The sequence below is a fragment of the Macrotis lagotis genome, chromosome 2 (genome assembly GCF_037893015.1).
Source record: "Macrotis lagotis isolate mMagLag1 chromosome 2, bilby.v1.9.chrom.fasta, whole genome shotgun sequence".
In the NCBI taxonomy this organism is placed as follows: domain Eukaryota; kingdom Metazoa; phylum Chordata; class Mammalia; order Peramelemorphia; family Peramelidae; genus Macrotis; species Macrotis lagotis.
In genome coordinates, this window is record NC_133659.1 from 165,918,437 (window position 1) to 165,937,867 (window position 19,431).

Consider the following 19,431-nt stretch of genomic DNA (forward strand, 5'->3'; position numbering starts at 1 on the left):
CTTCCCAAGGATCATACAGTGATTTGGAAGTAGAGCTAGGACAGATAGTTTTGAAAAATGCAAAATTATACTAATGATATCTTCAGTCTTGTCTCCTATCCCTCTTTATAGCAACTTATAGATTTTCAACTATACCTGTCCAGAGACCAGAAATTTTAAAAAGTTTTAGCATCTAAAAAATATATGGTTTCTTTTCCCCATGAATGCATAAAATCCCTTTTTCCCCAGACACTTTGGGATTAAGAGGGTCTGGGAAGGGAGCCTCTCTGCACATCTGTGTTTGCTATGGGCTGATTTTCAGAATCTCAGGATGATACACCAATTTCCAAAGGAGTACTTTGAAGAAGAAGTATCTACCATCAATGGCTCCTATCATGTAGTCACAATTCTTAAAGATGGTGTCACAGTAATAAAAGCTAACCTGACTTCAATCATTTATCAGGTAGGAATCAAAAGATCACTCTTGTAGTAATAATAGCTAACATTTGTATAGTACAGAGAAGTTTACATCATCTCATCTTAACCCTGTGAGATAGGCATTTCAAGCATAGACTGTGTCCTCATTTATCTACGGTCACAAAACTATTAAATATCAAAGTGGAATTTGAATTCAGCTCTCTCTTGACAAAACCTTTTCAGTTGCAGTATTCTGCACAGTCATTTACTTGGTTCCAGCATGTCAGTCAATAAATATTAAGTGTCAGGACATCTAGGTGGCACAGTGGACAGAGTACTGGCCCTGGAGTCCGGAGGACCTGAGTTCAAATCCAGCCTCAGACACTTAACAATTACCTAGCTGTGTAACCTTGGGCAAGTCCTTTAACCGCACTGCCTTTCAAAAACCAAAAAAAAAAAAAATATTAAGTGCCTACTAGGTGTCAGGCTAAAGATAAACCTTGTCCTCAAGGAGCTCACAATCTAATGAAAGAAGATAATAAATGAAAACACATAAAAATAAGTTTAAAAGGGAAGAAAATATCTAGTGTGGGAGTATAATAAAATTCAACAGCTGGTTAGGAAATGATGAGATAATTAACCTGGGCCACCTATTGAAATGGAGCATCTGGGATGACTTCTCTAATGTCCTCATCTCCAATCAGAGGCATATTAGCCTTTGAGTTAAAATTAAAAATTTTAAAGTGCTGTATAAATATTAGATATTATTATTGTAATAGCTATAAATAATATTGTAATACAGTATTATAATGATATTATTGCCATTTTCATTGCTGAACTATTGAAACATACCTTGAGAGTTATAAAAGCAGGTCTTATTGAATCTTAGAGATTAGAGAATAGGAGAGAGTCATAGGAGTTTAGATTTAAATTTGGAAGTTAACTTTAGAGATGATTAAGAACAACCTTCTCAGGGCAGCTAGGTGGCGCAGTGGATAAAGCACCGGCCCTGGAGTCAGGAGTACCTGGGTTCAAATCCGGTCTCAGACACTTAATAATTACCTAGCTGTGTGGCCTTGGGCAAGCCACTTAACCCCATTGCCTTGAAAAACAAAAACAAAAACAAAACAAGAACAACCTCCTCATCTTACACATGAGGCAATTGAAGCAAAACCCAGTTCTACTATTTAATATCTTTATGACCTAGGCTTGCTCTAGGAGCTTTAGAACTGTGATTTGACAAGGATCTCTAATTCCAGTTGTTGTATTTCCTTCTCATTGTCCACTTTGTCTCTATCCTACCCTGATTTCTCTTGAGATTGTTCTTACTGAGGTGTCTTTGTTAATTTACAAAGGACCAGACTAATTTTAGTTGAAGTAGTTCCTTAACTGCTTGCTGTAGTCTCCTTGTTTATGTCTGTTAAAACCTAACACTAAGAAAAAGAAAATGTATGAATAACTGATTAACTGTCTTAGGGTTTTTGAATCTTTAATTGACTGAAAGATCAATTTAGATTAATTTTGTGTTTTGTTTTGTTTTATAAAATTTGGACATATCCTTTAATTTGTTCATAGGGTACTCCCTATGAGGAAACTCTTCATTATGGCAGTCTGCTATTCATAATAATATTTGAATATTTATGTAATATATTAAAGTTTACAAAGTATTTTTCACATCTCATTTGGTCCTCACAACTCTGCAAAGTATTCATAATTATCCTCATTTTATAATAATGAAACTAAGACTTTGAGAGGGTAAATGAGTTTCCCTGATTGACATGACTAATAAGTATCTAAGGCAGGATTTGATTTCAGATCCTCTTGACCCCAAGTCCATTACTCTACTCATTACCAACCAGCTGCTACATTTGTAACTTATATTCATAGAGAGCTGCATGGAACATACTCAGAAGTTAATTGACTTACCCATGGTCACATATTTATCACAGAAACAGGACTTAGAAACAGAAACTCAAACTCAGGCCTTACTGCCTCCAAAGCTGACAATTTTTTCATCATTGTAGTGCCTCTCTCAGATTCTCTTGATATATCCACTTCTCAAGATTTTAAGCATATTTAAATACTTTTTTAGCTGACAAGGAACCTGATGACATAAAATGACTAATTGAGATCAGTGTTTGGTTAGAAAGTTCTGCCAAATGTAGAAGAAAGATTTGGAAAGTCTATTTAGGTACCAAATGAATTAGAATACATAAATAATGAAAATATCACACCTGTTACTATAAGTTACACAAGAGTCAGGGTCTTAATATTGCAGTAGTAAAAGTTTGGGCTCCACTTCTGAAGTAGAGATTAATTTTCATTTCCTCTTGGTCAACAAAGCCATTTCATTAGATATCTACTTCACCTTACCTGTGCCCGAAACTGTAGCAGCTGAATTTTTTTCTAGAAATAACGATACTTTTTCTGTTTTTTTCCTTAGTCGAATTACTTTTCTGAAATTAATTTTTAAATCTAATTCAGTAACATTTTAAAGTGCCTAATGTGTACAGTGAAGTACAAAAGAGCATGGTCCCTGCTCTTAAGGAGTTTATAATCCAATAAAAATTAGGGGCACACAATTTGTTAGCAGACAGAGCTCTGTGGAGAATAAGACAATCTAGATTTTGCCCCAGGACACTGAAACTTAGAAAATATAAAAAATTTAAAATAATGATTTTTAAAAAGATTCTGCAGTTTTAAAATCTGTGAATCAACATGTTGATATCACTCCTCCCCACCCCCATCCCAACAGCACACAAACAATTGGATTTCGTACCTAGTTAGCTACTTAATGGATGAATTGTTAGTAGCACCTATGCATGACTCGTGGTATATATTTCCTCCTTTTCAATTGAATTTTCCTAATTACTTCATATATTTTTATATCATGAATTGAAAAACTTGATAAGAGTATGTATTTTGAACCTATTTCTAGGTGTACCTATTTCTAACTTCTGTTTCTATTAGTATATGTAGTTTGTTGACTCTGTAACTGTGTCTTATCATAGTGACATCCCTCATGTAACTTTCCACATCTTCTTATAGGATGGCACTGACCATTTCTTAGAGGATCAAATTAGCCACCAACAAGAAGTGAAGATTTACTTTCCCATTAAACTGATGCCTACCTTTTTAGCATTCCCTCACCATCCCATGGAGATGGTCTATCGTTACAAAGTGCAGGTATGGTGTACTATTGCCTAAGAAATTACAAAAAGATGGATGAATTCCTGTATTAAGAGACAATTGTCAAACTGCCTTTTAAATGTAGAATTTTGTTGATTTTTCTAAAATTCTACTAGGATTTAGTTACTGTTGCCTACTTAACTGTAGCTGTAACAGTTTATGAAGCTATAAAATAGATTATGAGTTTTTTCCTTTTGTCTTTTCTTCTGCCCAAGTCTTCTGTATCTTTGTCCTGTCTTTTATATAATTTTGCCTGTTTTGATTTTCAAAATCAAATAATGTCACTTCTTTTCCTTTGAAAAGTATTCTCACTATCTAGATAATATTTAGGTATTTCTTTAACATGATCTCTCATAGTTCCTGAAATTTTCTGGGAATTATTTTCTTAGTTTTATTTCACCAGCCCAATTTTGTCCTTAATCATCTCATAGATTTAATCTTGAGATAATGAACTATTGAATATGCTTCCAAATAGGTAGAAGGTGGTAGTGGCAATTTTACCTGGACCTCTTCCAATGAAACAGTTGCAATGGTGACCACAAAGGGAGTAGTGACTGCAGGCCAAATCAAAGGCAATAGCACTATTCAGGCCAGAGATGTACAAAATCCCTTCCGTTATGGAGAAATAAAGGCAAGTCTATCCCTTTCCCCATTTGCCCTTGAGCGACTCCTACCTGAGTTTTAACTTCCATCTCCAAATATTTCCTTATTAGGAAGTTTTGAGCATAGGCTCAAATTCACTTTTAATCAATCATTTTCTTCTTTAAAAAATTAGTTTTGTTGTTGCTGTTTTTAATTAACTAAAGAAGCTGTGAATTGAGACTTAGGTTATCTTAGGGCCATATTAAATAAAATAATTATTCGAAGACCACACCCAGAATAAAAAATACTGTATACTAAAATAATAGTAAATGTATAGTCTTATCTTAGGTTTAGCAAGCACTATGAAAAGTCATGGTACTTTTAACTTCTTGGAAAGTGGGGAAATGTGCATCATCAGTGCAACAGGGGAAGGCACGAAATGTGAAAGCAAACACAAAACAAAGTAAAATCACAACAGTATCAAGGTTGGTGCATATTGACTAGTCTCATTGTACAGACTGAAACACATCCCACAGATCAATTGAAAATTCCATACAATACTGCTAAAAACATCAAAGAAAATTAACATAAAGATTATTTATTAGTGATGAAATTAAAAACTCTAATACCCATTTCATGCAAATTACTATTTTATTTTTTCACTTGTGAAAGTTAAAACCCTCAAGCAGGTCTTATAAAAATGCACTGGGGCAGCTAGATGGCACAGTGGATAGAGCATCGGCCCCTGGAATCAGGAGTACCTGAATACAAATCTGGCCTCAGACACTTAATAATTACCTAGCTGTGTGGCCTTGGGCAAGCCACTTAACCCCATTTGCCTTACAAAAACCTAAAAAAAAAAATGCATTGCAGGCCGCATGTGTCCAGGCATATTTAGGACAGGCCTGACTTAAGTCATTCCACAGTTGATGAGCATCTCCTCCATTTCCAATTCTTTACCACCACAAAAAGAGTTGCTATAAATTTGTTTTATTGATGACTGAGAAATTTTTATGGTTTATGATAGCTTGGATTTCTTCTTCTGAAAACTTTCTATTCATATTCTTTGACCATTTATCAATTGGGTAATGACTTTTTCTTATAGTTTTGATTCATTTCCCTATATATTTTAGAAATGGGGGGCAGCTAGGTGGCACAGTAGAGAGAACACCGGCCCTGGAGTCAGGAGTACCTGAGTTCAAATCAGGCCTCAGACACTTAATAATTACTTAGCTGTGTGGCCTTGGGCAAGTCACTTAACCCCATTGCCTTGCAAAAACCTAAAAAAAAAGAAAAAAAGAAATGAAGCTTATGTCAGAAAAAAAATTGCTACAAAGATTTGTTCCTACTTCTCTTCTAATTTTAGCTTAATTGGTTTTGTTTGTGCAGAAACTTTTATGTAATCAAATTTGTCCATTTTACCTTCTATAAACCTCCTTATAATTTGTTTGGCTATATACTCTTACCCTATGCATAAATCTGACAGGTAATTTCTTTTGTACTTCTTTAAATTACTTATGATAACACTCCTCCTATCTAACTCTGGTACCCATTTGGAGATTGTCTTGGTATATGACTTGATGTGAGATATTAGTTTATACCCTAGTTTCTGTCATACTATTTTCCAGTTTTCCGAATAGTTTTTTTCAAATAGTGAGTTTTTGCCCCAGTCAGAAATCTTTGGGTTTATCAAACACAAAGTTACTGTACTCATTTGCTTCTGTATTGTATGCCCAATTTGTTCCACCAATCAACCTCTCCATTAGTACCAAATTGTTTTGATGATTATGACTTTGTAGTAAACTTAGGTATCCCATTCTTTCCCATTTAAAAAACTTGATTTCCTTGATATTCTTGACTTTTTATTCTTCCAGGCAAATTTTGTTATTGTTTTTCTGCTTATATAAAGTAATTTTTTGATAGTTTGACATGTCATGAATATATTGACTTGCTCTACAATTAATATTTCTCAGATTATTCAGATCTTCTTTTATCTGTATAGAGTTTTGCCATTGTATTCTGGTGAGTCCAAGCTAGTAGTCTCACAAGTAGTTTGTACTCTCTATAGTTATCTCAAATGGAATTTCTTTTTATCTCTTTCTGCTAGATTTTACAGAAATACTAAAATACTGATGATCTTTGTAGTTTTATTTTGTACAACTTTGCTGAAGTTGTTAATTTTTTCCCTTAATTTTTATTTGATTTTCTAGGTTTCTTAGAATAAACTATCATGTTTGCAGAAAAAAAAAATTAGATTTTTTTGTCTCTTTTTGCCTATGATGTTCCTTTAATTTTATGTATTTGTCTTATGAAGATAGCTTATACTTCTATAGTATTAAATAGTAATGGTGATAATGGACATTTTTTCTTTTATGCTTCATCTTAGTGGAAAAGCTTCAAATTTGCCCCATTACAGGTAATGCCAGCTCTTGGTTTTAGATCAACATGTCATTTTTAAGAAAAGCTCCATTTATTCCTATGCTTTTTAATATTTTTAGCAGGTATGAATACTACATTTTGTCAAAAGCCTTTTCTGCATCTATTGCAAAAAATCACTTGGTTTTGTTATTAACAATTATGTTTGTGGTTTATGCTTATTATTGAACATCTGTATTCCTGTTATAAATATATCCTGATCTTTGTTATATATTGCTATAATCTTCCTTGCTGACAAAATTTTACATTCATATTCATTAAAGAAATTAGGCTATAGTTTTCTTTTCATGTTCTGACTTTACCTGGTTTAGATATCAAGACCATATTTCTATTATAGAAAGAAATTATCAATTTTTTTCAGACAATTTATATGGTTCTTTAACTGGCAGTTGTTCTTTATTGATTGCCAGATTTCAGCTGGGTAATTGTTCTTTAAATGTTTGGCAGAGTTCAGTTGTAAATCCATCCTATCCTATTTTGTTTTTTCCTTAGGGAGTACGTTTATGGCTTGCTTGCTTAGTTTCTTTTTGATTATTTAAAGATTGTATTTCCTTTTAGACTGGACAATTCATATTTTTTAAAATACTCATTTAATTTGGTTTGTAATTTTATTAGCATAGAGTTGGGCAAAATAGGTTTTTAATAAAAATGCTTTTTTCTCTTCATTGTTCATCTTTTTTCATTTTAATACTAGTAATTTGGTTTTCTTTTTTTTAAAAAAATCACATTCGCTAATACCTTAACTATTTTATTGTTGTGCTTTTTTAACTAGCTACTAAGTTTATTAAGTGAAATTTTTTTACTTCTAGTTTTGTTCACCTCTCCCTTAATTGTCAAGATTTCTATTTCAGTATTTAATTAGAGACTCTCAACCTGTTGGTTTTCTAGTTCATTTAGTTACATGTCTAGTTCATTGATTTGCTCTCTTTCTTTTGTTGATAAAAGAATTTAAAGATATAAATTTTCCCCTTAAGTACTACTTTGCTTCTATACCACAAGTTTTGTTATGTTGTCTCATTATTATCATTACCTTTGTTGAAATGATTGATTCTTTCTATGATTTGTTCTTTTACTCACCCATTCTTTAGGATTAAATTATTCAATTTCCAGTTAATTTTAATCTTTGTTTTAAAGGACCTTTACTGAATATTATTTTTTTTGCATTATGATCAGTAAAGGATACATTTAATATTTGTTTTTTCTGTATTTGTTTTTGAGCTTTTTAATGCCTTTAATATAAGATTTATTTTTGTGAGAGTATTATGCCCAGCTGAGAATAAATACATTCTTTTTTTACCCAAACAGTATTATTTTTTCAATCTTTTAACTTTGTTTTATTATATCTTTATGTCTAGTGCAACCTTTAGTTTTCATTTGGCCAATTCTAATATTCAAGGAGTTATTTTCTTTAATAAGGTTTTGTATCTCTTATTCTAGACTGTTAGTTCTCTTTTCATAGCTTTTTTCCTTAGCTCTCTCTTCTTTTTCTATTTTTTTCCTCTGTTCTTTCTTTTCATTTTTCAGCTTTAATAAAACCCTTTTAGGAATTCTTTTGGAAATGTACAGACTATCATATTGCCTTTAATGGGGGGGGAAGGGGGGAAAATAATTGGTAGAAACTACTATTGTATATAATTGGAAAACAAATAAAATATTTATATAAAGTGCTTAGCCAAAAAAAAAAAAAAAGGAATTCTTTGTTGGACTTGTTTCCAAGCTGCATTTTATTTTGAATTTTTGCTTATAGATGTTTTTGAGTTATTCTCCTCTTTTGTGTTTGTGTCTTGAGTATTCTTATTATCATAAGAGCTCTTTATGGCTAAATTCTTTTTTTGTTTGTTCTTCTTCCCCATGTTGTGAATTGGGGAAAATGTTTGATCTAAGCATCCATCTTAAGTTCTGCTACTTTCACAGTTCAATTAAGAGAGTCTGCAAGCTTTCATTTTTCCAAACTGATATGAGATCTATTCACTACTCTTCTAGTTTGAGAGCAACAAGTTCCTGACCCAGGTTTGGGTCTCTCATTTTATCCTTGATTGGGAGTTTTGGTAGATGTAGGGGAGGCTCTGTAGATTCAGAGCAACTTAACAGACAGCTCCTCTCTGTTCCTGGTTTCCTGCCTTAGTTATTCTGTTGCCAACTTCTGTACTGGTCACAAAACATAAGCTGTCTGGGGCTCAGGATCTATAGGGCCCACAATCTTTTCCTCCCTGGATCTGTGATCTAGAACTGGAGAGTGGGCAACAGTGCCAGGCGGTATTGTTCCTTCACCAACTGATGGTCTAGGAATTCCCTGGGATCTCATTCTGCTGATACTTCCTGCCCTGTGGCCACATTTCACCTTTTTTTAAAAATTTATTTAAGGCAATGGGGTTAAGTGACTTGCCCAAAGTCAAACAGCTAGGCAGTTATTAAGTGTTTGAGGTAGAATTTGAACTCAGGTCCTCCTTACTCTAGAACCGGTGCTCTATCTACTTGCACCACCTAGCTGCTTTCAGTCTTCCTTCAGACTCTTTTTTTTCAGGCACTGGATTGTACCAGGCCATACATACTCTCAGCCAGATACTCTCCCCAATGTTTTATATTTTGATAAGGCTTAGATAACAGCTTCCTAGCAGATGAAAACCATAGGGATAAATTATGTTGCTGAAACCTATTTAAATCTTTATCTTAATATAAATTGTAATTCTTCTAGGCTCAACATTGATTTTTGTGTAGGAAAATAATCCCATCCCTGTTCTATCTGACATACACAGAACAGTGGATATCTCTTTTACTTTTCTCTGTTAAGAAGACACAGACATGAGCCATAACTTTTACTGTATTTAACATAATCTCTGCGATTCCAAGGCAGAGGTTTGTTGGTAAGCCAGTGGGTGCAAGAATAATCTAATCCCATTAGAGTAGATGTCAGCCTCCTCCTAGTGAACCTGTACAAACTGCACTTACTCTCCCCTAGTATAGGTGTATTCAAAATACACACAAATTAAATACAAGGTAACTATAAAGGGAAAGTCACTACTAATTAACTGAATGAGCAAAAGTCTCCTGATGATGCCTGAGCAAGACGGTGTATCAGACAGGATTTTTTCCCCTTCACGTAATCATAGTGAATGCTGGAAGATTTATAAAATGCATTAACAGAATAATTTTAACAGAATTCATTAATTAGTCCATTTGGTATATCCACTGATCAGGGAAATTTTAAAAACTCTCAGGAAAAATTCAGAGTTGAAGTTGCTGTTTGGAGATAAGCTTGCTAATTCATTGGTAAGATAGATTGTGAAGGGATTCAACCATTCTGGGAAAAGTTTTGGAATTGTTCGATAAACATTTAAAAATTCATAAAGCACCTGTGGCACCCTCTCTCCAGGTTTGACATCCCAGAGATTGTCTAGATCCTCTGGCACTCTTCATCCCATGAAACCATAAGCCATGATTCCCCATCTTTTAGTCAGCCAGAAGACAGAGGCAATTCACAACTAAAGCCTTTAATGAAATGTCATTGGAAGTTAGGTAGCAACAATGCCTTTTTCTCATAAACCTGGAGTGGCCTCTCCCACAAATACTTATTACATCATCAGTGAGAACAGAAAAAATAGGGGTAAATATACAAAGGAATAATAACTTCCACTTTTAACTTAGGGGTCATAGCTGTTTTCTTGTAATGTCATAGTGCTCTTCCATCTGCACCTGCACCTTGCTAGTCTCATAATCCCTGTCAGACATTGTTCTGCTAAGCACTAGAGATAGGAAAAAAGGCAAGAACAAAAACAGTACCTGCCTTCAGCAAGTCTGAGGGGAGAGAACATGTAAAAAACTTTGTATAAACTAGATGCATTTGGAACAAATTGGAGGTAAGAAATGATGAAAGGCAATAGCCTAAGGAAAGACTTTTTGCAGAAAGTGAGATTTTAACTGGGACTTGAGTGCCGAGAGAAAAACCTGAAAGGGAGGTGAGGAAGAAGACAATTCCAGGCATTGGAGACAGTCAGTGAAAGGCATCTCAGTGTCCAGTATTGTTGCCAAGAAAAATATGGGGTCATAAAGAGTCAGACACAGCTGAACAATAGGTTTAATAGGACTGGAACGGTAAGAAGGGAACAGGTTATAAAGGATTTTAAATACCAAACAAAGGATTTTTATATTTGATCTTGAAATAATAGGGAGCTGGGGCGGCTAGGTGGCACAGTGGATAGAGCACCGGCCCTGGAGTCAGGAGTACTTGAGTTCAAATCTGGCCTCAGACCCTTAATAATTACCTAGCTGTGTGGCCTTGGGCAAGCCGCTTAACCCCATTTGCCTTGCAAAAAATCTAAAAAATAATAATAATAATAGGGAACCACTGGAAATTATTTAATAAAAGAATTATAAGGTTTTAGAACTGTACTTTTAGAAGAACAATTTGACAGAGGAATGGAAACACATGTGAGGCAGAAATACCAATTAAAAGCCTATTGCAGTAGTCTAGGAGTGAGGTGATGAAGGTTGTATTGTAATGTAATGTAAAGTCATGATGCTTACAATGTTAAAAGGGAGAAAGGGGCATATATGAGAGATGTTGTAAAGTTAGAATTGGCAGGACCTGATAAGAGATTATATATGTGAAATGTGAGAGATTAAGGAGTCAAGTTGAGAACTTAGTTGACTGGGAGGTAGTGGTACTCTCAAAACATAATAGAAAAGTTAGAGCCAGGAGATTTGAGGCAAGAAAACGAGTTCAGTTTTAGACATGGCGTGTTTAAGATGTCTACAGGGGGGCAGCAATGTGGTATAGTGGATAGAACACTGACCCTGGTGTCAGGAAGACCTGAGTTCAAATCCAGCTTCAGACACTCAATAATTGCCTAGCTATGTGATCTTGGGCAAGTCACTTAACCCCATTGCCTTAAGTAAATAACAAGGATATCAAAAGAAATAATGAATAGAGAAAGAGACAAAGGAGGAATAATATTTTCAAGCTTCAGACTATATTATAAAATAACAGTCATCAAAGTCATCTGATGAATTCAAAGTATGAAATGATCTCCATGAACTGAATGAAGTAATCTGAACCAAGAAAATAATATACATAATAATTGTAAGAATATAAAGAACCACACACAAAATCAGAACTGAATATTGTACAATTACAAAGAATTATCCTGGCTCTAAAAAAGATATATGAGATGATACCTCCATTCTACCCACTTATGGAGGAGGGAGGGCTACATGTGGCACATTGCTCATATTTTCAGATTTTTTTCAATGTATTGGTTATGTTGGTTACGTTTTTTCTTTTTTTTTGGTCTTTAAAAATACTGTTATATGGGATGGCTCTCTAGGAAATATAGGGAGAAAGATACTATGGATAATTATGATTGATGTAAGAAAAGAGAAATCAATAACAACAAATACAGAGACCTATTAGATGAAATCTAATCATGTGGAAATATAATGAAGCATGGGCCATTTCCATCAACCCATCAAGAATTGTCCTGAAGACATTTTAGCAATTGCTAATACTACTATTAACTATCTTACACTTTAACTTGGTTAATCAGTTATGTAAAGAAATCATTTTCTCTCCCATTGTAACCATCTGTAAAACATTCAACAAAAAAGAATAATTGTAAAATTAGAAGCTGTCCTTTTGCTTTCTAGCCAAACTCCAACAAATTAAGAGATTCTTAAAATAAAAATTATAATAGCAATACTACTAACAAAACCTCACACATTTAGTACTTTAAGATTTGCAGAAAAACTTATATAAATTATAAATCCTGTTAACAAAGATGCTGCTATTCAAATCTCAACTGTATCAGCTTGTGAATATTCCTTCCAACAAGACAACTCACATTTTATTCATTCCTGTCTGTCCTGTAAAACTCTTAGCCATTTCTGGGGTGGCTAGGTGGTGCAGTGGATAGAGCACTAGCCCTGGAGTCAGGCATACCTGGGTTCAAATCCGGCCTCAGACACTAAATAATTACCTAGCTGTGTGGCCTTGGGCAAGTCACTTAACCCCATTTGCCTTGCAAAAACCTAAAAAAAAAAAAAACTTAGCCATTTCTTCCCAAAACTTAGCCAAAGAGAGCTGGGGAAGGGAAGGGTAGAATTTTACCCAATGTACTGATGTGTCAAGGAAGGACATCACAAGAGTATGAATGAAACACTTCAACACTTGCTGCATGATCATCCCATTCTCTTGTTTTTATTTATACTTTAAACTGTAGAAATCTTACACTAGGTTCTTCATAGTTCCATATTTGTTAACTCCTGTAGTATATTCAACCCCCATGTAACCTCTCATTGCAGAATGATAGTCAATTTTAGTTATTCAGAAACTGATTTTTTTTTTTTATCATTTACAGCCATACAACAGCCCTGGAAGAATATAGGTATTAGAGTTAGGTCTTCATTTCAGGGAGAAGTCTGGGCCTATTAAAAGTGCTGCAATTTTCCATAGCTGTTCTAGTCTACTCTTCTCTCACTGTTTAATTCTGAACTCAACTCATTATTTAGTATTTGTCCAAGATAGATACTAACAAGCAATATAGCTTGTTCATATAACTGCTTGTCATAATTTAGAACCAGGGGTTTTTAACCATTTTTGTTAGATCCATTCTCAAAATAATGTTTTTAAACATAAAAAATAAAATAACATTGATTACAAAGGAAATAAATTATACTGAAATATAGTTATCAAAATATTTTTAAAAAACAGGTGCTTGCATCCTAGATCTTAAAATCTCTAGTTTAGTCTTTCTACCAAGATGGTGCTGAAGGTAAATAAGGAAGCATTATCTCCCCAACACAGAAACCAAATCAAAGATCTTGAAGGCTAAGAATGACATTTTGTTGTCTTTAAGTTATGACTATTTCTGACCCCATTTGGGGTTCTCTTGGAAAAGATACTGGAGTGGTTTGCCATTTCCTTCTCCAAATCATTTTATGGATAAGGAATTGAAACAAATAAGTTTACATGACTTGCTGAGGGTCACACAGCTAGTAACTGAGACCAGATTTGAATTCATAAAGATGAATCTTCCCAACTTCAGGCCTATCCACTATGCCACCTAGCTCTGTCCTAAAAAGGGTATGCACAACCACAAAAAAAAATGTTATCAGACAGCCAAATACCCTTTGAAAAGTGCCCCTAAGAGAAATGAGCTTGTTCACAATGCCATCACCCAGGTTTCCCTGTCCACTGAGTCTACTATGAAGATTGAAGACACCATCCTGTTCTTCATTATAGATGTCAAAGCCAAGAAGCAAGACCTAAATAGAAACAGTATGACATCATTTTGGCCAAGGCCAAAGCTAATCAGATAGAATACCTATGTCTGACTTGACTTGGGATGATTCTATGGATGGTAACACAAAGTGGAATCATATAAACTGCATCCAATTAGCCTCCTCTACCTACAATAAAACATTTTCCATTAGAAATTTGTGGTTTAGAAAACATATTCGGGGTGGCTAGATGGCACAGTGGATAGAGCACCAGCCCTGGAATCAGGAGTACTTGAGTTCAAATCCGACCTCAGATATTTAATAATTACCTAGCTGTGTGGTCTTGGGCAAGCCACCTAACCCCATTGCCTTACAAAAAAAAACTAAAAAACCCCCAGATAATATTCATCCATTTGATTTTTCCCATTAGTTATGAATGCAGGAAGATCTGCAGTTTCCAAAGTTGATGCAATCAACACAATGTCAGCTGCAAACTTGGAGCATATAGTGGATGTCACCAGCTTTAGGGAACTCTCTTCAATTTAAAATTGTACTATTTCTCCTCTAGAGCAGTGGTCAGTGTTTGATGGTCATGTTCCTCCTTGTTTTATGCCTTATCTGTGTGTTATAATTATTCTTGTTTTGCATATGAGGAAACAGGCCCTAAGAAATCATCAACCACTGATGTCTGAGCCTAGGATTCAGTCCTAGATCTTCACATCCAGCAGAGTATTCTCCATAAAGATGCTCATGTTCCAGATAGGGGTCTGAGTTTTAGAGCAGCCAAGTTCCTGGATCACAGTCTTACCTCAGCCTCATTTATTTTCCTTAGAATAAGGAATTTATTTTGTTGTATACTATAGACATACTTCTTCAAATACTCTAACCTGCCAGTTCCTCAACATTCATTTTGTATGACCAGTTTACTGCTTCTACACAGCCATAACTTTGATCTTGCCATTACTCACAATTTTTCCACTTTCATGCTCATGCATTCTTAAATTCCCTTATATGATTCTTAAATTCTCTTATAATATATGAATTCTCTTATAAGATATGAAAGGTTATTCTAACCTTTCTACCTTTCCATTCTAAATTCTTCATCCTCACCATCATCTATCATCCTTTCATCCCTCAGACAGACAATAATGTCAGTCCTGGCTACACTTTTTCTTCCATTCCTAATCTTTACCACTTGGTGAAACAATTCAGTGTTCTACTGCTTTCTTTTTTGAGTCCTTTCTCCCTTTTTTTAAAATCAGAAATCTTGCCCCTCCAAACCTCAGTCTTGAATTACTCACTATCTGCTACCTTAGCTCATATTCACATGCTGCTGAACTAAGCTGGAAAAAAATCATGAAACCATATTGATTGGGTATTATGTAATTATGGGATCTCATTTGTCCCTTGCTGGGGCAAGACTGTCCATTTATACCTCTCTAATTGATTTACTCTCCTGTATACCATGTTTTTCCCAAATCTTTTCATCCCTCAAACCTCCCACAATCTTCCTAGCTTCTACCCTCTAAATTGAATACTTTGCCTCATTTTTATCTGAGAGTCCATTCTCTGAGAGTTTCATCTCCCTTCCTCCTCATCTCGCATCACTCAGAAATTTTCCTCCACTATCTCTTCCTTCATCCATTTTACATGAAGAAGTGACCCTTCTTACCAAGACTAACCTCTCTACAGACCTAGATAATCCCGTTTCATCTCTTCTACAATAGATAGCTCCTTCTCTTAATTTTAGTCTTTCATTAATCTTCAATCTCTCCCAATCTGCTGGCTGCTTTCCCAGTGTCCTACAAACTTACCCTCATCTTTCCTATCCTCAAAAACTCTCATTTGAGGAAACAAAGCTATCAAGCTTTATAAATTAATATGATAGTATACTTAGAGAATCAGTTATAAAGCTATTTGAAATAATTAATTTAGCAAAGTTGCATGATATAAAATAAATGCACATATATCATCAGCATTTTTATATATTACCAACAAAGCCCAGTAGCAAGAGATAGAGAATTTCCATTCGAAATAATTGTATAAAATATTTGAGAGTCTCCCTGCCAAGATAAACCCAGGAACTTTATGAATACAAGTACAAAATAGTTTTCACACAAATAGTCAGATCTAAACAACTAGAAAAATTTCAATTGCTAATATAATAATGACAATTCTCCCTAAATTAATCCACTTATTCAGTATCATACCATTCAAATCACCAAAATAATTTATAGGGCTAGGAAAAATAATAGTAAAATTTATCTGGAAGAACACAAGATGAAGATAACAAGGGAATTAATTTTAAAAAGGCAAAGGAAGATAACCTAGCAGTGCCAGATCTAAAACTCTTATAAATTGACAATTATCAAAATTATTTCATATCGGCTAAAAAACAGTGGTAAATCTATGATAATCTACTGATTTATAAACCTCAAGATGCCTGCTTCTGGGATAAGAACTCACTATTTACCTGCTGGGAAAACCAAGATAAGGTCAAAAATAGGTACAGAGTTTAGACATAAAGGTTGATACCATAAGGCAGTTAGAAGAGCACAGAATTGTTTGCCTGTCAGATACTATGGAGAGGAGAAGAATTTATGACCAAATAAGCAATAGACAACATTATGAAATGCAAAATGGATAATTTTGATTACATTAAATTGAAACATTTTTGCACAATCAAAACCAGTGCAACCAAGATTAGAAAGAAAGCAGAGAGTGATGAAACAATTTTTATAGCCAGTGTTTCTGCTGAAGGTCTCATTTCTAAAAAATATAGAGGACTGAGTCATAAGAATATAGAATAAATGAGAGTGGGGAGAAATAGAGTGGAGGTACAGCTAGTAATAGCAACTGAGGGAAAAATATGGAAGCAACTTCTCTGGTAGATTTATGATAAAGAAAGCAACTCACCCCAGAGACAGAGCCATTGAAATCTGAGCACAGACTGAAGTACAATTTTTCTCTCTCTATCCTTGAGGTTTCTCATCTTCTTGGGGGGGGGGGGGAGAGGGGGTTTATGTTCTTATGTTTACTCTTATAACATTTAATTTATATCAATGTATGGCATAGAAACAATGTAGAAACTGTCAGACAGCCTTCTGTGGGGGCGGGGAGGAAGGAGGGGAGGAAATTGTGGAATTCAGAGCCTTGCAAAAAATGATGGGTACATATTACTATTGTGTATAATTGGAAAACAAATAAAATGTTAAAATGTTAAAAAAGTTGCCTAAATAAGATATGTATATTCTGATATTTTGAGTTGGTCTAATTCTGATAAACTATAAAAACTTTGGGGAAAAAAGATATAAGAATATAAGCCATTTCCCCATTTGATAAAGGTCAAAAGAAATAGGCAGTTTTCACATGAAGAAATTAAAGCCATCTATAGTCATATGAAAAAATTCCCTAAATCATTATTGGAGAAATACAGAAAAGGGAAATAATAAATGTTGGAGAGAATGTGGGAAAACTGTAGAGTAAGATGGAGAACAATTTGAAACTATGCTCAAAGGACTATAAAGAGACCATAAAAAAGGAAAAAGATCCATGGGTACAAAAATATTTATAGTAGTTCTTTTTGCAGTGGAAAACTTTGGAAAATGTGGGGATACACATTAATTGGGGAATGACTGAACAAGTTGTGGTATATGAATGAAATGGAATACTATTTATTGTTCTATATAAGAAATGATGAGCAGGCAGATTTCAGAGAAGTTTGGAAATACTTATATGAACTGATGCTGACTAAAGTGAGCTGAACCAGGAGAACATTGTACACAATAACAACAACTGTAATGGTCAATTATATCTGCCTAGACCTCCTCAACAATTTAAAAAGACATGATAGAAAATGCCTTCCATATCCAGAGGAAAAACTATGGAACCTGAATGCATATCAAAGCATACTATGTTAACTTTATAAAATTTGCTTTTTCTCTCTCTTGATTTTTCCCCTTTTGTTTTAATAATAATAATAATAATAATAATAATAATAATAATAATAATAATATGGAAATAGGTGTAACATGATTGTGTATATATAATCTATATCTATAGATTATATATCTTAAAGCAGGAGGAGGGAAAGGTGGGAGGGAGTAAACTGTACAAAAATGAATGTTGAAAATTTGAATAATTAATAAATTGATTTTTAAAAACCCTCATTTGATCCATCCATCTTCACTATCATCCCATAGCTCATCTCCTTTTTGGAGTAAACTCCTTGGGGATGTCTGCAATAGGTGTGAATTTCACTTTCTTTACTCTCATTTTCTTAACTTTGGTTTTCACAACTTTATCATCCTACTGAAACTGATCTCAAAGTTACTAATTCTCTCTTAACAAGCTTAATCTATTCTTCCTTTTAAAAATTTAATATACATTTAGTGTGGAAGTTAAAAACATTCAGTTTGGCTTGTGGTTTTTTATTTTGTTTTATTGAGTCAATGTTATGTCTGGGAGATGGGGTGGGAGTGGAATGGTGTTTGTGACACTTTGTTTAGTTCTTTGGTTCCCACACAGTTTATTTGTTGAACTCTAAGATATTTGGGGATTTACATTTGCAGTGCAAAGATTTGTAGCACATGGATTTGTTGTCTGTTGTTTCACAATGGGTCATGAGTTTCTAGTGTAGCATTAAGACCTCTTGATTGTATCCTTTAAAATAATTGTTAAATCCTAAATCTTCATTTTCTATCAAAATCTGTTTGGATCAATAAATCTGACAATGAATTGATCTTGTTATCTGCTTGACAATCATTTGTTTAAAACTTAATATATTTTTGGTTGAATTCATGTGAATGTTTCCCCTGACTAGCTATTCATTCCCTTCTTAGAGCTTATCTGTTTCATGGACTCCAGTTGGTAGACTGGTTTTGATTACATTTAGTAAGTCTAATTAGTGGTCCAGTAACATAAAACTATTGTCAGTCTTTATTATTGCTCTAGAAAGCTTCATGAATTTAAATGTCATCTTTGGGCAGGGACCAAAACTAATTGACTGGGAGAGGGGCCACATTAATTTTCACTGGAGCATTCTAGTTTTTAGTATATGTGCTGTTGAAGTGAATACTTTATTATTACTCTGCAGAGCAATTTCTTTTTCAGAAATATTATATAAATTTCTATCTGCTATCATGTGATCTGAAAATATCTCTCATTTTTCCTTTCTTTTGATAATGAACTGTTCATCTTTTTGTACCATTTTGGGGTGATAGACCCTATATTTGATTTATACTCTATGAGTTTTTGTTTGGATGTTTTCCAAAAATGTTAAAATGCATTTTTCCTTTCCCAAAGTGTACATTTGATTGGTATTTTGAAGGTGTGTAATTTGTTCTAAAAATCTTTCCAACCAAACTTTCAGATACCATTAAGTTTCTTGATTTACATAACTATAGATTTCTCTTTGATTATTTTATGTTCATTGTATCTTGCATACAAAGTAAGATCATTTGCCAGTATTTCCTTAGTCCATTGGTTCTTTTTTGGCTTTCAGATTCAAACTCAGAGCATTCAATATATATTTTGGACATATGTTAAGAATTTTAGCAAGTTCAAATGACATTTTGATATCATTGGAGAAAAATTTCACGTGATGAAAAAAGT

General features: G+C 34.0%; 1 protein-coding gene across 6 annotated transcripts in view; it reads left to right on the forward strand.

Moving 5' to 3' along the window:
• The window catches only part of NUP210L (nucleoporin 210 like), a 115,253-nt gene that overhangs the window by 23,516 nt on the left and 72,306 nt on the right, over positions 1-19,431 (forward strand). For 5 of the 6 annotated variants that reach the window (XM_074223434.1, XM_074223430.1, XM_074223433.1 and 2 more), the window contains 3 exons: positions 302-442; positions 3,445-3,582; positions 4,061-4,216. In XM_074223434.1, coding sequence (XP_074079535.1) covers positions 302-442; positions 3,445-3,582; positions 4,061-4,216 — 435 coding nt within the window. The remainder of the gene's footprint in view (positions 1-301; positions 443-3,444; positions 3,583-4,060; positions 4,217-19,431) is intronic. The other variant, XM_074223432.1, reaches the window with a different exon arrangement.